Source organism: Giraffa tippelskirchi, chromosome 10 (assembly GCF_054371585.1).
Source record: "Giraffa tippelskirchi isolate mGirTip1 chromosome 10, T2T-mGirTip1v1.2.pri, whole genome shotgun sequence".
NCBI lineage: Eukaryota > Metazoa > Chordata > Mammalia > Artiodactyla > Giraffidae > Giraffa > Giraffa tippelskirchi.
Genome location: NC_137284.1, coordinates 147,445,474 through 147,458,473, shown reverse-complemented (window position 1 = coordinate 147,458,473; position 13,000 = coordinate 147,445,474). Strand labels below are relative to the sequence as shown.

At 35.7% G+C, this 13,000-nt stretch overlaps 1 protein-coding gene across 26 annotated transcripts in view; it reads left to right on the top strand.

The window, feature by feature from the left end:
- The window catches only part of BRAF (B-Raf proto-oncogene, serine/threonine kinase), a 180,857-nt gene that overhangs the window by 67,171 nt on the left and 100,686 nt on the right, over positions 1 to 13,000 (top strand). For all 26 annotated transcript variants that reach the window (XR_014066798.1, XR_014066796.1, XR_014066795.1 and 23 more), the window contains one exon: positions 3,785 to 3,886. Coding sequence is in view for 19 of the 26 variants with exons in the window: in XM_081534331.1 (XP_081390457.1) it covers positions 3,785 to 3,886 (102 nt within the window). In the remaining 7 variants the exon portion in view is untranslated. The remainder of the gene's footprint in view (positions 1 to 3,784; positions 3,887 to 13,000) is intronic.

The following is a 13,000-nucleotide window of genomic DNA, read 5'->3' as shown; positions in this document are numbered from 1 at the left end:
ACAGTTTCTTTTTTCTTACTCTTTAGGAAAAATCTGAAGAGTTTGCTTGCTCAGACTCATTTTTTCTAATTATAACTGAGTGTTCCTAGTGATTTTTCTTCATTCTTTGGGTATAAAATTACTTTTGTTTGAAAGTTAAGAAACCTGCCTTTCAGGCAGTTGTGGTTTGGCTCTGCCTTATGTAAATCTTAGCATTTTCTACTTCCAGGAAGAGAAGAAATCAATTCTAATCAGCTCAGTCTCTTCATTTCTCGCATGCTCTTTGCCCTCTCTGATTTTTTTTTTCTTTTCCCTTTCTCTCATTCTTTGGGTGAATGGTTCTGTACCCTAAACACACGAGTTTTATCTGTGGAACTTTAAGGGGGAAAAGAAAAAAGAGAGACTATAGGTAATAGAGTACTTAATTTCTTGGACTGTAAAGAACTGCTAAATTAGGATTAATTTTTCTCTCTTATCCTATTCTGAAGAAAGCTTAAATCTTAGCTCCAGCACTAATTTGAATACCTGTAATGACTAAGACACCAAGATAAGTGATGAGGGAATAAAAGATGAATAAAACATATTTCTGATTTCAAAGTAGCTAATAGACATGAAAAACATAATCAATTTTAGAATATCAAATTCTGATTATAAAGCAGTTCTGCCCTGGGTGGTCAGTGAACTCATCGTAGAGGGAGTTTGTCATTTTCTCAGATGAAGAGACTGTAAGAAAAACAGATTTTGAAACAGGACTTGGTGGATAGATCTCAGGTTAACTTTTGAACATGTTAAGTTTGAAATACTTAATACTTATCTTAATAAGTATGCAGGAATGTACAGTAGGCACCTGAACAAAAATACCATGGAATTGAGAGAACAGAGCTGGATTTAAAAATTTGGACTTCGTCAGTACATATATAAAGCCACAAGATTAGATAAGACTACTTGAGGAGTAAGTAGCTAGAGAAAAAACATCCTAATGCTTGCTGGGGATATGAGAAATTAGCCAAGGATTCATAAAGGAAAATATTGTAATATATGATTATAGAAAAAAGCTAGAAACTTCTGTCATTTCTTCTCAAACTTTAATAAGGATCATTTTGTAAGTAGCTAGAGAAAAAACATCCTAATGCTTGCTGGGGATATGAGAAATTAGCCAAGGATTCATAAAGGAAAATATTGTAATATATGATTATAGAAAAAAGCTAGAAACTTCTGTCATTTCTTCTCAAACTTTAATAAGGATCATTTTGTTAAAGTTCAGTAAGTTTGAAATGGGGCCTGAGATTCTGCTGCTCCTACAAACTTCCAGAAGATTATGCTGCTGGTAGTCTATGATCCATGCTTTGAGTAGGAAGAGTATCTGTGACTAAAGAGACAAAGTAAAAAGAAGGAAAGACTGCAGCGTTTGTAGGAGAATAAGGATTAATATCCAGAATAAAGGGCATCTATAAACTGAAAAGAAAAAAATAGAAGGGAGAATGAATATGGATAGAGAATTTTTCATAAAGAAATTTAAATGGTCAATAAACGTGAAAAATGCTCAACTTCCTGGGAAATACAAATTGAAAGAAGAAGATCACATTTCCCGCATTAAGATCAGGAAAAATTTTAAAGTTTGATAATATACACTGTTGGTGGGATTGTGGGGAAAGGGTGGACTGCTACCCTAAAAGGGGGTATCTTGGTACTTTTATCCTTTTGGAAGACCATTTGCCATACTGACTTTTTAAATATGCATATCCTTCAATCCAGGAATCCTGTGCCTCACTGTCTAAAAGGAAAACTTCTACCTTTGCCCAGAAAGGTATTTCAGAGCCATTTTGAAGCATTGTTTAAAGCTGCTGCTGCTGCTAAGTCGCTTTAGTCGTGTCCGACTCTGTGCGACCCCATAAATGGCAGCCCACCGGGCTCTCCCGTCCTTGGGATTCTCCAGGCAAGAACACTGGAGTGGGCTGCCATTTCCTTCTCCAATACATGAAAGTGAAAAGTGAAAGTGAAGTCGCTCAGTCGTGTCCAACTCTTAGCGACCCCATGGACTGTAGCCTACCAGGCTTCTCCATCCATGGGATTTTCCAGGCAAGAGTACTGGAGTGGGGTGCCATTGCCTTCTCCAGTTTAAAGCTGGGAGAGGTGAAATAATCTGAATGTCTTCCAGGAAGGAATTATTAAATAAACCAAGTGCCTTTTGCTTATTTATTCTCCTTTGTACATTTAAAAAATTATCTCACGTTTTTCATTATAACTTTAAATAATTGAAGTGGCTGTGATTTCTAGAGTATATTTATGTTAAATACATTTTCAGTCACATCATAAAATTACAGATTTAAATCATTCAGTTCATAGAGAGTATCTGTTGACAGTATATACTGTAGTGTAATTTGCAAAAAGCATGTTCTCATACCACTCAGATAAATTGAACTCATTTTTCACTAAGAAAAATAATATGACTGCTTATTTATCTTAAACATGTAATATGTGCCTATACTATGACCACTAGACTTCTGAATTCTCAGTTGGGTGGCTGGATAATGGATAAGGCTTGAAACCTTCCCAACAATTTGTTTCACTGATAAAATAAGGCCTTGCTCTTAATATCCCCCCTTTTCTGTCAAGGGATTTTCCTTTTCTTGTTTGTTAGGTAGTTTGAAGTTTATATAGCTCAGAAGAGTACACGTTAGTAGATGAACTTGAGGTGGATAAGAATTTTGCCCTTCTTTTACAAAGTGGAGAATTACAAAGTAGTGATTTTTAAAGGAGAGGAAGAAAGGAGAACTAGTTCTTAAGCAGATCAGTTAGGAAGAATATAAATAGACACTGGAAATCTGGAAATGATTCTCTTAAAATCATCCGTATCCACCTAACCTTAAGTTACCTTTGAAGTTTGAAGACCATTGAAGTAAGCAGTATCCTAACATTATGAAATGAATGTTGTCTGTCTGAACTTATGATGTTGTAATACAGCCATTTAAAAGGTGTAAAATAGGACTACCCTGGTGATATAGTGGATTAGAATCCATCTGCCAATAAGGGGACATGGGTTTGATCCCTGGTCCAGGAAGATTCCACATGCCATGGAGCAGCTAAGCCCTTGCACCACAACTACTGAGCCTGTATGCCTAGAGCCTGGGTTCTGTAATGAGAAGCCACCGGAAGGAGAAGCCCACACGCCACAATGGAAAGTAGCCCTCTGCTCACCACAACTAGAGAAAGTCTGTGCACAGCAACGAAGTAAAATAAATTAATTAATTAAAACTGAAACTATATTAAAAGAACAAACACTTAAAAACACTCAAAAATAAAAGAAAAAATACATACATATTGACATGGAAAGAATTCTGAGGCATGTTGTTTGGTGAAGAAAGCAAATGTTGAGAATATTTTAATATGTAATATTTATATGTATTTGTCTGTTTTGTATATGTATGTATTTTTGTTTTTTATTTGAGTAAAAAGAAGTTATAGAAGAATGTATACCAAACCATAAACAGGACTTACCTTTTTGGCAGGATACCCAGAAATATGGGGAATGTGAAAAGAGATTTTTATTGCTTGTTCCTAAATACTTATGTATTACTTAAATGTTTTATAGTTGAGAATATATTATATTCCTAGTGTAAGAAGAAGTTTAAAGAAGTCTAATAAAAGAAGAGGAAAACCACTATACTAAATCATCTCGAGCTCTCTAAGCTCTAAATTTCAAGGAACACTGACAGTTACTATAACATTTCAGTAGAAATATTAAGATATTTCTAATTCATATTCTAAATGATTTGTATTTAAATTCTTTTAAAATATTTTTTAGGTGTGGAATATCAAACAAATGATTAAGTTGACACAGGAGCATATAGAGGCCCTATTGGACAAATTTGGTGGGGAGCATAATCCACCATCAATATATCTGGAGGTAAGCTTTTGAGTGTCATATCTGTAGTAATTTTGAGAAAAAGAAAATGAACTTGTAAGATGCATTTGTATTGGTAATATGGGTTATTTTAGGAAGTGGGATTAAAAATAGATATGGGAAGAGAGAATTCGCTTTGTCTTTATTGTACTCTTTAATGTTGTTTCACTTGTTATAATGAATATGTAGTATTTGGTAATTTGGAAAATAGCAAAACTAAAGAAGAAGTTGTATATAAACTTCAAAATATTACCCTGGTTTAAAAAAAGAAAAAATTATTGAAAAAAATGAAAACATTCTTTTCTGGAGGTCAGCAAACTAGTTACTGTATTAGAAAATGGGGAGAATTTTGCAAAATATCTTGTTTCTAGAACAAATCCCCCCAAATAGGTTTTTGCTTCCTCATGGGTAAAATTTACAAAATTTGAGTATCTCAAGATTGTTAAACATTACAGTTTAATAGTGCCTTGAAGCTTTTGTATCCAGTCTTGAACATCATTTTAAGTTTATAGATTAGTTATTGTTCTTAATCCTATGAGGTAGCAGTTACTGTAATAATCACGGATAAGCTTTCTTGGCATTAGTTTCCTTATGTGAGTCACTCAAGTTCCACAGCAAGGAAGCTGTTATAGAATCTAGGCAGTCAGGCTCCACAGCCCATACTACTTACCACTGCACTATACTGCCGGTCTTCATAAAAGCTAGCTCCAAGTATAAGCACCAGTCATACTAGGAGATAACCCTAAATTACAAATGATCAGATTACCATTTGCCTTCAAATGCCAGAGATTTTTCGGAGAAGGCAATGGCACCCCACTCCAGTACTCTTGCCTAGAAAATCCCATGGACGGAGGAGCCTGGTAGGCTACAGTCCATGGGGTCGCTACGAGTCGGACACGACTGAGCGACTTCACTTTCACTTTTCCCTTTCATGCACTGGAGAAGGAAATGGCAACCCACTCCAGTGTTCTTGCCTGGAGAATCCCAGGGACGGCGGAGCCTGGTGGGCTGCCGTCCATGGGGTCGCACAGAGTCGGACACGACTGAAGCGACTTAGCAGCAGCAGCAGCAGCCAGAGATTTTTAAGGCATGGATTGACAGACTCCTAAACCAAAATTCTAATTTAGTAATCTAATTACTTTTAAAGGGTAAGTTAAATCTTCAGTATTTCAAGAGAAAGTAAGTTTGTATATTTCTAAAATAACCTTGAAAGTTTGGAAATAACTGCTAATAAACTATTCCCTCTTCATATGGCTTATCACAGAGCACACTGCCAGTTAGTATCAGTGCTAGGACTGGAACTCATACCTCTGAATACTAGATAGTGTATTTTCTAATATCAAATGCTCTCTGTTTTACTTTTATGTGTGAGGAGAACAAGCAAAGGAGTCATAAGGAGGCAAATAGCCCTGGTGAAAATGGTAATTGCTTGTTAATCAGAATTAGGCAACTTAACCAGCAGTTTTTCTGCCAACCATTTTTGTGTCAGGAAACTTTCCCCACCCTCAGATGTAATACATTTGCATCAATAACATGTTTTTACTATAACAGGGATTCTTTTGCCTCTCCACACACATACTCTTCAGGCTTTTTACTATTTGAATTATATCTAACTAAGACAGTATAGGGCTTCCCAGGTGGCTTAGTGGTAAAGAATCTGCCTGCAGTGCAGGAGATGTGGGTTCCATCCCTGGGTTGGGAAGATCCCCTGGAGAAGGAAATGGCAACTCATTCAAGTATTCTTGCCTGGAAAATCTCATGGACAGAAGAGTGGCGAGCTACAGTCCATGGGGTCACAAAAAATCAGACACAGCCTAGCAGCTGAACAACAACAACAGGACATTTTACAGCAGACTATACCTCATAGGTTATATCATTAGCACATAGATTCTTACTGTCAGGTACTAACATTACACAGTTTCTCTGTAGAAAGCAGTATAATATAGTGGTTGATATGAACCATGGAGTTACACAGACTCTGTGCTTGAATTGTAGCTCTGCCTTAATTTCTGCAGACAGGTTACCTAACCTCCCTATACCTCACCTAATTGGTAAAATGGGATTCACACATGGTAATTTAAAGACTTAAATTTTGAGTTTATGATTATGAAATAAGTGCTCTGTAAATCTTTGATACATTTATTCAACAGGCAATTATTGAGTGCCTGCTAACATTTGTACTTGTCTAGGCTCTGGGGCGGAGAAGGAAATGGCAACCCACTCCAGTACTCTTGCCTGGAAAATCCTATGGACAGAGGAGCCTGGTAGGCTGCAGTCCATGGGTTCGCTAAGAGTTGGACACGACTGAGCGTCTTCACTTTCACTTTTCCCTTTCATGCATTGGAGAAGGAAATGGCAACCCACTCCAGTGTTCTTGCCTGGAGAATCCCAGGAACGGGGGAGCCTGGTGGGCTGCCGTCTGTGGGGTCACACAGAGTCGGACACGACTGAAGTGACTTAGCAGGAGGCTCTGGGGATATATATATTAAAAAAAAAAAATCCCCTTCTCCCAATCTCTGCCTTCAGATAGCTTATATTTTAATCAAGGGAGTGGTTTACAGAAAATAAATACATAAATAAGTTGAAACATTGAACTTAACCACCATTTGATTTACTGTGAAGAGGAGCCTGGCCGGAATTGAGAGTTTTCTTCCCTGAGGAAAGTTGACCAGGCCAAGGGAAAAGACTTGTGGATCCTGATATTTGAAGGCCCTTAAGTGAGTAATCTACTGATTACCCGCTGAGATCCACCATTCTCCTTTCTGTCTCTATGAATTTTGCTACTCTAGGAATGTCGCACAAGTGAAATTCTAACATATTTATCCTATAACTGACTGATTTCACTTAGCATAATGTCTTCAAGCTTCATCCATGTTGAAGAAAGTGTCAAAAGTTTCTTTCTATTTAAGGCTGAAAAATATTTCAGTGTGTGTGTGTATATATATATATGTGTGTGTGTGTGTGTATATATATATACACCTGATTTTATTTATCCATTTATCTATCGATGGCTACCATCAGTGGTTGGTTGTTTCCACCTTTTGGTTATTGGAAATAATACTGACTTTACTTTTTTTGGGTGTATATACCCAGAAGTAGAATTACTGAATCATAAGAGAATGCTGTATTAGATTTTTAAAGAAATTGCCATTCTGCTTTCCATAAGCAGCTACGTTTTGCATTCCCATTAACAATCCTTTATATCTTTGCTAAGACTTATTTTCTGTATGTGTGTGTGTAATAATAGCTATCCTAATGAGTGTGAAGGGTTATCTCATTGTGGAAATGCAGATCTCCAGCTTTGTTCTTTTTCAAGATTGTTTTGGCTATTTGGGATCCCTTGGATTTTCTCATGAATTTCAGGATGGTGTTTTTCTATTTCTGCAAACACATTGGGATTTTGGTAGGGTTTGCATTGAATCTGTAGATTGCTTTGCATAGTATTGACATCTTAAGGGTTCATAACTCTTAAATACAAATGGACAGTTAAGAATAACCAGACGTTTGAAGAAAGCTTTTAACAGGAAAGATAATGGCAGAAATGGTCAAAAGGGACTCAGAAACAGTGCAGAGAACAGAAGAAAATATGAAAATAACTATAACATCAAATAAATTTTTTTTGACTTGGGCTATACTTGGGGTCCAACAGTTGCCAGATGTTTTTCTCTATTCATCCTTTCTTTTGGAGTTGTCATATCAAGAGGAGGATAAATAAGAGCCTTTAAAAAGAGAATAAATAATATTCTAAAGATTTTTTAAGGTTACAAATTAACAGAAGAGTTCTGAAAAGTCAGCCAAATTATCTACTTTCTCTTCAACTAGAGCCTCTTATAAACTAGCATCTTACATATTTGCAGGGAACCAGCTTGGTTTCCCGGAGAAGGCAATGGCACCCCACTCCAGTACTCTTGCCTGGAGAATCCCAGGGACGGGGGAGCCTGGTGGGGTGCCGTCTATGGGGTCACACAGAGTTGGCCACGACTGAAGTGACTTAGCAGCAGTAGCATAACATCAAAGATAAGAGACGATCCATAATCTGTTCTTGCTTCATGGTTGTATTAAAGAAGCAAAAGTATTAAAGAGTAAGAAAGAGCTCTTGGAAATTAAAATAGTAAGTTAAAATAGTATAGTAGGGAATTTATATATGTGTGTGTATCTGCATGTGCATATAAACAGACAAATAAACATACACTATAAAGTTAAGGACATCTTCCAGAGAGCAGAATAAAACAAAGATTGAAAATATTAGAGTAAAGATGGGGAAAATTAGAGAATAAATCTAGGAGGTCTGCAAAAACCAAACAATAGGCTGTCCAAACTTGTTTTTAATTTCTCCTCCCATAATGAGAAACATGGAGGTAAATTATTCAAAGATTGGTTCTACAGCTCAAGGTTGTTACACACTGGCATAGATTGCTACCATCCTTTTGGTTTTTCTGTCTGCAGCAGATCTGAGAATTGTACTCTTAACACAATACCTCAAGTCCAGAAGCAGGGGTCACAGATACTCTCTGATGTACTGAGTTATTTCATGGAGGAAAACCTTCCCCTCAAATCCCCTACAAGTCTTTACATCTCACCAACCAGAATGGGGTTACATAACTCTTAGACTAGTGACTCTGCTTACATTTTCTGAAATAAGAGGCTAAAAAGTAAAAATTTTCCAGTGTTCACAAACTGGCTTCAGATTAGTTTGTGCACTGGTAGATAGAAGTTGTGCTCTAGTTATTTCATTACATAGCATTTCCAAAGAAACCATTTTGATGTTTCCATAGAAAGTTAAATCTTTACCCATCCCCACATTTCTTCCTCATAGCAAAACAGAATGAAATCAGTTATATCACCATCAGAAATCCTCGTGACTTTCTTTTTTCTGTGTACTAATTTATTTAAAAGCAAGCTTTTAAGTTCTAGATTTTCTCCTACTGGCATATGAATAATAATTAACATTCTGTTGATTCCCTTGACAATAGCTGCAGTGAAATGAACTATCATACTCTAAAAGAATTTCAGTTTTGTCTTTTCAGTCTTTGGTTCCAATCTTTTCTTTTTACCATCACACAAAGAAAAGATACTTCCCCAAAAAGTCATTTCCCAGAATTTCTTATTTTTGTCCCAATTATTTTATTTTTACTCATCCAACAAATTATTCGAATGCCTTCTGTACGTGAGATATAATGCTGGATGCTTTTCTAGAAGTAGATTCCTGTTTCTGGACCTGATTTATTGGATTCCAGAAGTGAAGGGAATAAAGTTTCTGGAATAACCCTCCAAGCTACCACCGAGTTTATAGTATGCTCAGATCCCCTGCAGACAGACAGACAGTAAAGCTCCTAACATTTATTGAGTGCTTGCTATGCCAGGAACTGTTCCAAGCATATAGTAGATCATTTAGTCCTCAACCTGCCCTATGAGTTATATTTAATACTCATTTCCATTTTATCGAAGAAGAAACTCAGGCAAAGAGGATTTGAATAATAACACGACCAGCGTTACACAACTAGTAAACGGGGTAGCCAAAGTTTGAAGCCAGACATTCTGAATCCAGAATCTTGGTTTTTTTTAATGAGTCTTCTGTGACTCCTTACATTTTCCCCATGTGTATGTCGTCTTTTTTTTTTCTTTTTTATCAGAACCTGTGCTTTTACAGCCTTTCTGATCTTTAGCCTGTGTAGAACCCAAGATAATGCAAAGACATTTATCGAAACAGATACTGTAGTGAAAATAATACTGGAAGCTAGGTGCTTCCTGTGGAATGCAGAACAGTTCATTAATTATCAGTTGTGGACAGCTTGAAAGATTTCATTGTATCTTCTGAGATTAAGTTCAATAAGAATAAATATAATGAACTCTAATGATAAAAATTTTTTATTCTATTGTTTTTTCTAATTATGTTTTAATTAAGTAGGGCCTTAATTTTCTCCCCATTTTTAATTGAGAGATAATTCATGAACTATGATTCACTTTTTTAAAGTATACAGTTGAGTAGTTTATAGTATATGCACAAAATTGTACAGTCATCACCATCATATAATTCCAAAACATTTTTATCACCCCCAAAAGAAACCTTTTACCCATTGGCAGTCAGTCTCTCCAATCCCTATCAACCACTTACCTAGTTTCTTAATCTGTGGATTTGCCTTTTTGAACATTTTGGGTGAATGAATTCAACCAAGTCGTAGCATGTAGCGTTCATTCCTTGTTTGGCTAATATTCTATCATATGGATACATCACATTTTGTTTATCCATTAATCAAGTGATGGACATTTAGGTTGTTACCACTTTTGGGCTATCATGACTAAAGCTGCTATGAACATTCATGTACAAGTTTTTGTGGTAGACATGTTTTCAGTTCTTTTGGTTATGTTCCTTGGGATGGAATTGCTGTGTCCTTTGGTTACTCTGTTTTAACTTTTTGAGGAACTAGCAAACTGCTTTCCAAAGTGGCTGCACCATTTTGTATTCCCACAAGCAATATGTAAGGGTTCTAGTTTCTATACATCATTGCCAACTTGTTAGTTTCCATTTATTATTATTATTGCCATCCTAGTAAGTGTGAATTGGCATCTTCTTGTGTTTCTGATTTGTAATTCATTAGTAACTAATGATGTTAAGCATCTTTTTCATGTGCTTATTAGCCATTTTTATATTTTCTAGGGGAAAATGTCTATTCAGATCCTTTGCCCATTAAAAAAACTGGGTTGTCTTTTTATTGCTGAGTTGTAAGAGTTCTTTGTATACTCTGGGTGGGAAATCCTTGTCAGATTTGATTTGCAAATATTTTCTCCCATTCTGTGAGATTCTTTTTTTTTTTCCACTCTTTTGATAGTGTCTTTTGAAGCACAAAAGCTTGAATTTTGATGAAGTCGAGTTTCTCTGTTTCTTCTTTGGTTGCTGTGTTTTGGTGTGTCATCTAAGAAACCATTGCCTAGTCCAGGGTCATGATGATTTACTTCTATTAATGTTTTCTTGTACGAGTTTTTAGTTTTAACTCTTTTAAAAAAAAAAAAAATTATCTTTAAATGGAGGATAATTGCTTTAGAACGTTGTGTTGGTTTCTACCGTACAACAGTGAGAATCATCCATAAGAATACATGTATCCCCTCCCTCTGGAACCTCCCTCCCACCTCTGTCCATCCTGCCCCTCTAGGTCTTGCTCTTCCTAAGTGTATGATCCACTTTGAGTTAATCTTTGAACACGATGTTAGGTAATAGTCCAGCTTCATTCTTCTGCATGCAGATATTCAGTTGTACTAGTAACATTGTCAAAAATCAATTAACCATAAATGTAAGGCTTTTTTCCCCCTGGACTCTTAATTTGTTGTGTTATGTGTATATCAGTACCACATGTCTTGATTATTGTAGCTATGCAGTAACTTTTGAAATCAGGAAATGTAAATCTTCCAACTCTGTTCTTTTTCAGGATTGTTTTAGTTATTCCAAGTCCTTTGTACTTCTATGTGATTTTAAGATCGGCTTGTCCATTTCTGCAGAAAAGCCAACTGGGATTTTGATATTCAAGGATTGCATTGAATCTATATATCAATTTGAGGAGTATTTTCATCTAAATAATATTGTGTTCTTTTCTCTACATTCTTTTGTTTTTTTAGATCAAAAACTATACTTCAGTTTAAAAAAGAAGACATTGAATGAATGGATGGATAAAAAAATGAATAAATAACATGAGTTGTGCCCTCAAGTACCTTACAGTTTGGTAGAGTCATGTTGAGAACCTAGTTAAGTGATATATTGGGTTAGAGAAAAAATTCAGGTTTTTCTGTAATGTCTTATGGAAAAATTTGAATAAACTTGTTGACCAACCCAGTAGTAGTAACAGTAATAATGATAAGAACTATTACTACTTATTAACTACTAATAAAAGTATTGGGTTTTTGCTATGTGGTAGTCTCTGTAGTAACTTTCTTTACTATTATTTATCTCACTTAATGATCACAAAATTTTTTCACAAATGATTTTTTTAAACCATATAAAGAGAAGTGTGGTAATACTGTAAAGAAGGTGAAAAGAAAGTACTGATTTTTGGATTTTATCAAGCAGAGCTTTGAATTGGACTTTGAAAAATGGGTAAGATTTTGATGAGAAAGAATGGGATTTTGGAAAAGCTGCCTCTTAAAGAAATACCTGGTTTCTTCAACTTCTTGAAGCACCAAAGGAATTTTGTTGATGGTAGTATTGGTGCTTGAGGTATATGTTTATGCAAGAGGACCCACTCACATTTTCAGGGTAAGAAAACAAAGGAAAAGGGAAAGTTGGAAGATAAAAGAAAAAATGGAGATAGTGATGAACCAAGGCCTCCGTAGTTAGGGACCTTAACCACCCAGTGCTAGCATTAAATTAACAAAAGAAGGATGGGGGAAAATGGGGAGAATTGCTTAGTCAAAGAAAGAAGAGGAAGCTTTTATTTGATGGCTATGATCTTCAGAGTAAATTTGAATGTAGTGGTATTTTCTGAGTAAATTAAATGTTGGGGAAGGAAGTTAGGAGCCAGAGAAGCATAGAAAAGGTTGGAGTAAATGTTGTGAGAAATGTAATATGAATTAAAAATAAGTACAAATTTTCATGCAGTAATGTGGAGGACTAATTTCCATGAATTGATAATGGAACTCAATGGCCTTGTTTTATTATTTTCTTCAGTAATGTGTGGTAACCTGAGAAAAAGAATGGAATAATTGAATGATGGAATTTACCCAGAGTTGGTATTTAACAAGCAAGTTGGTAAAAGAATAAGAATTAACCAGACAGTCTAAGAGGTTACCAGTGGCATTGTTGAAATAGTGAGTCACAAGGCATGGGAAGAAAATAGCAAAGAAATCTGAAAAACTTTAATAAGAGATTAATATTGGCCATGAACCAGAGTAGTGTGGTGGTGAGATTTAAGACATTTAAGAAATTTAAGACAGTGGGATAAGTGTGTGTGCACAGGAGTGTGGGAGGTTCCCAACTGAGATCTTGTCATCACTTAGAACGCTTTTGTAAAGAATTATTTGTATCTCTGAATCTTGTAGGTAGAGTAGAAATAAGTGCCTTTGTAGATAAGAGGTTTAGAGAACTTGTAAGACAGGAGTGTTATAAGAGTAATCACCATCCATACTGAA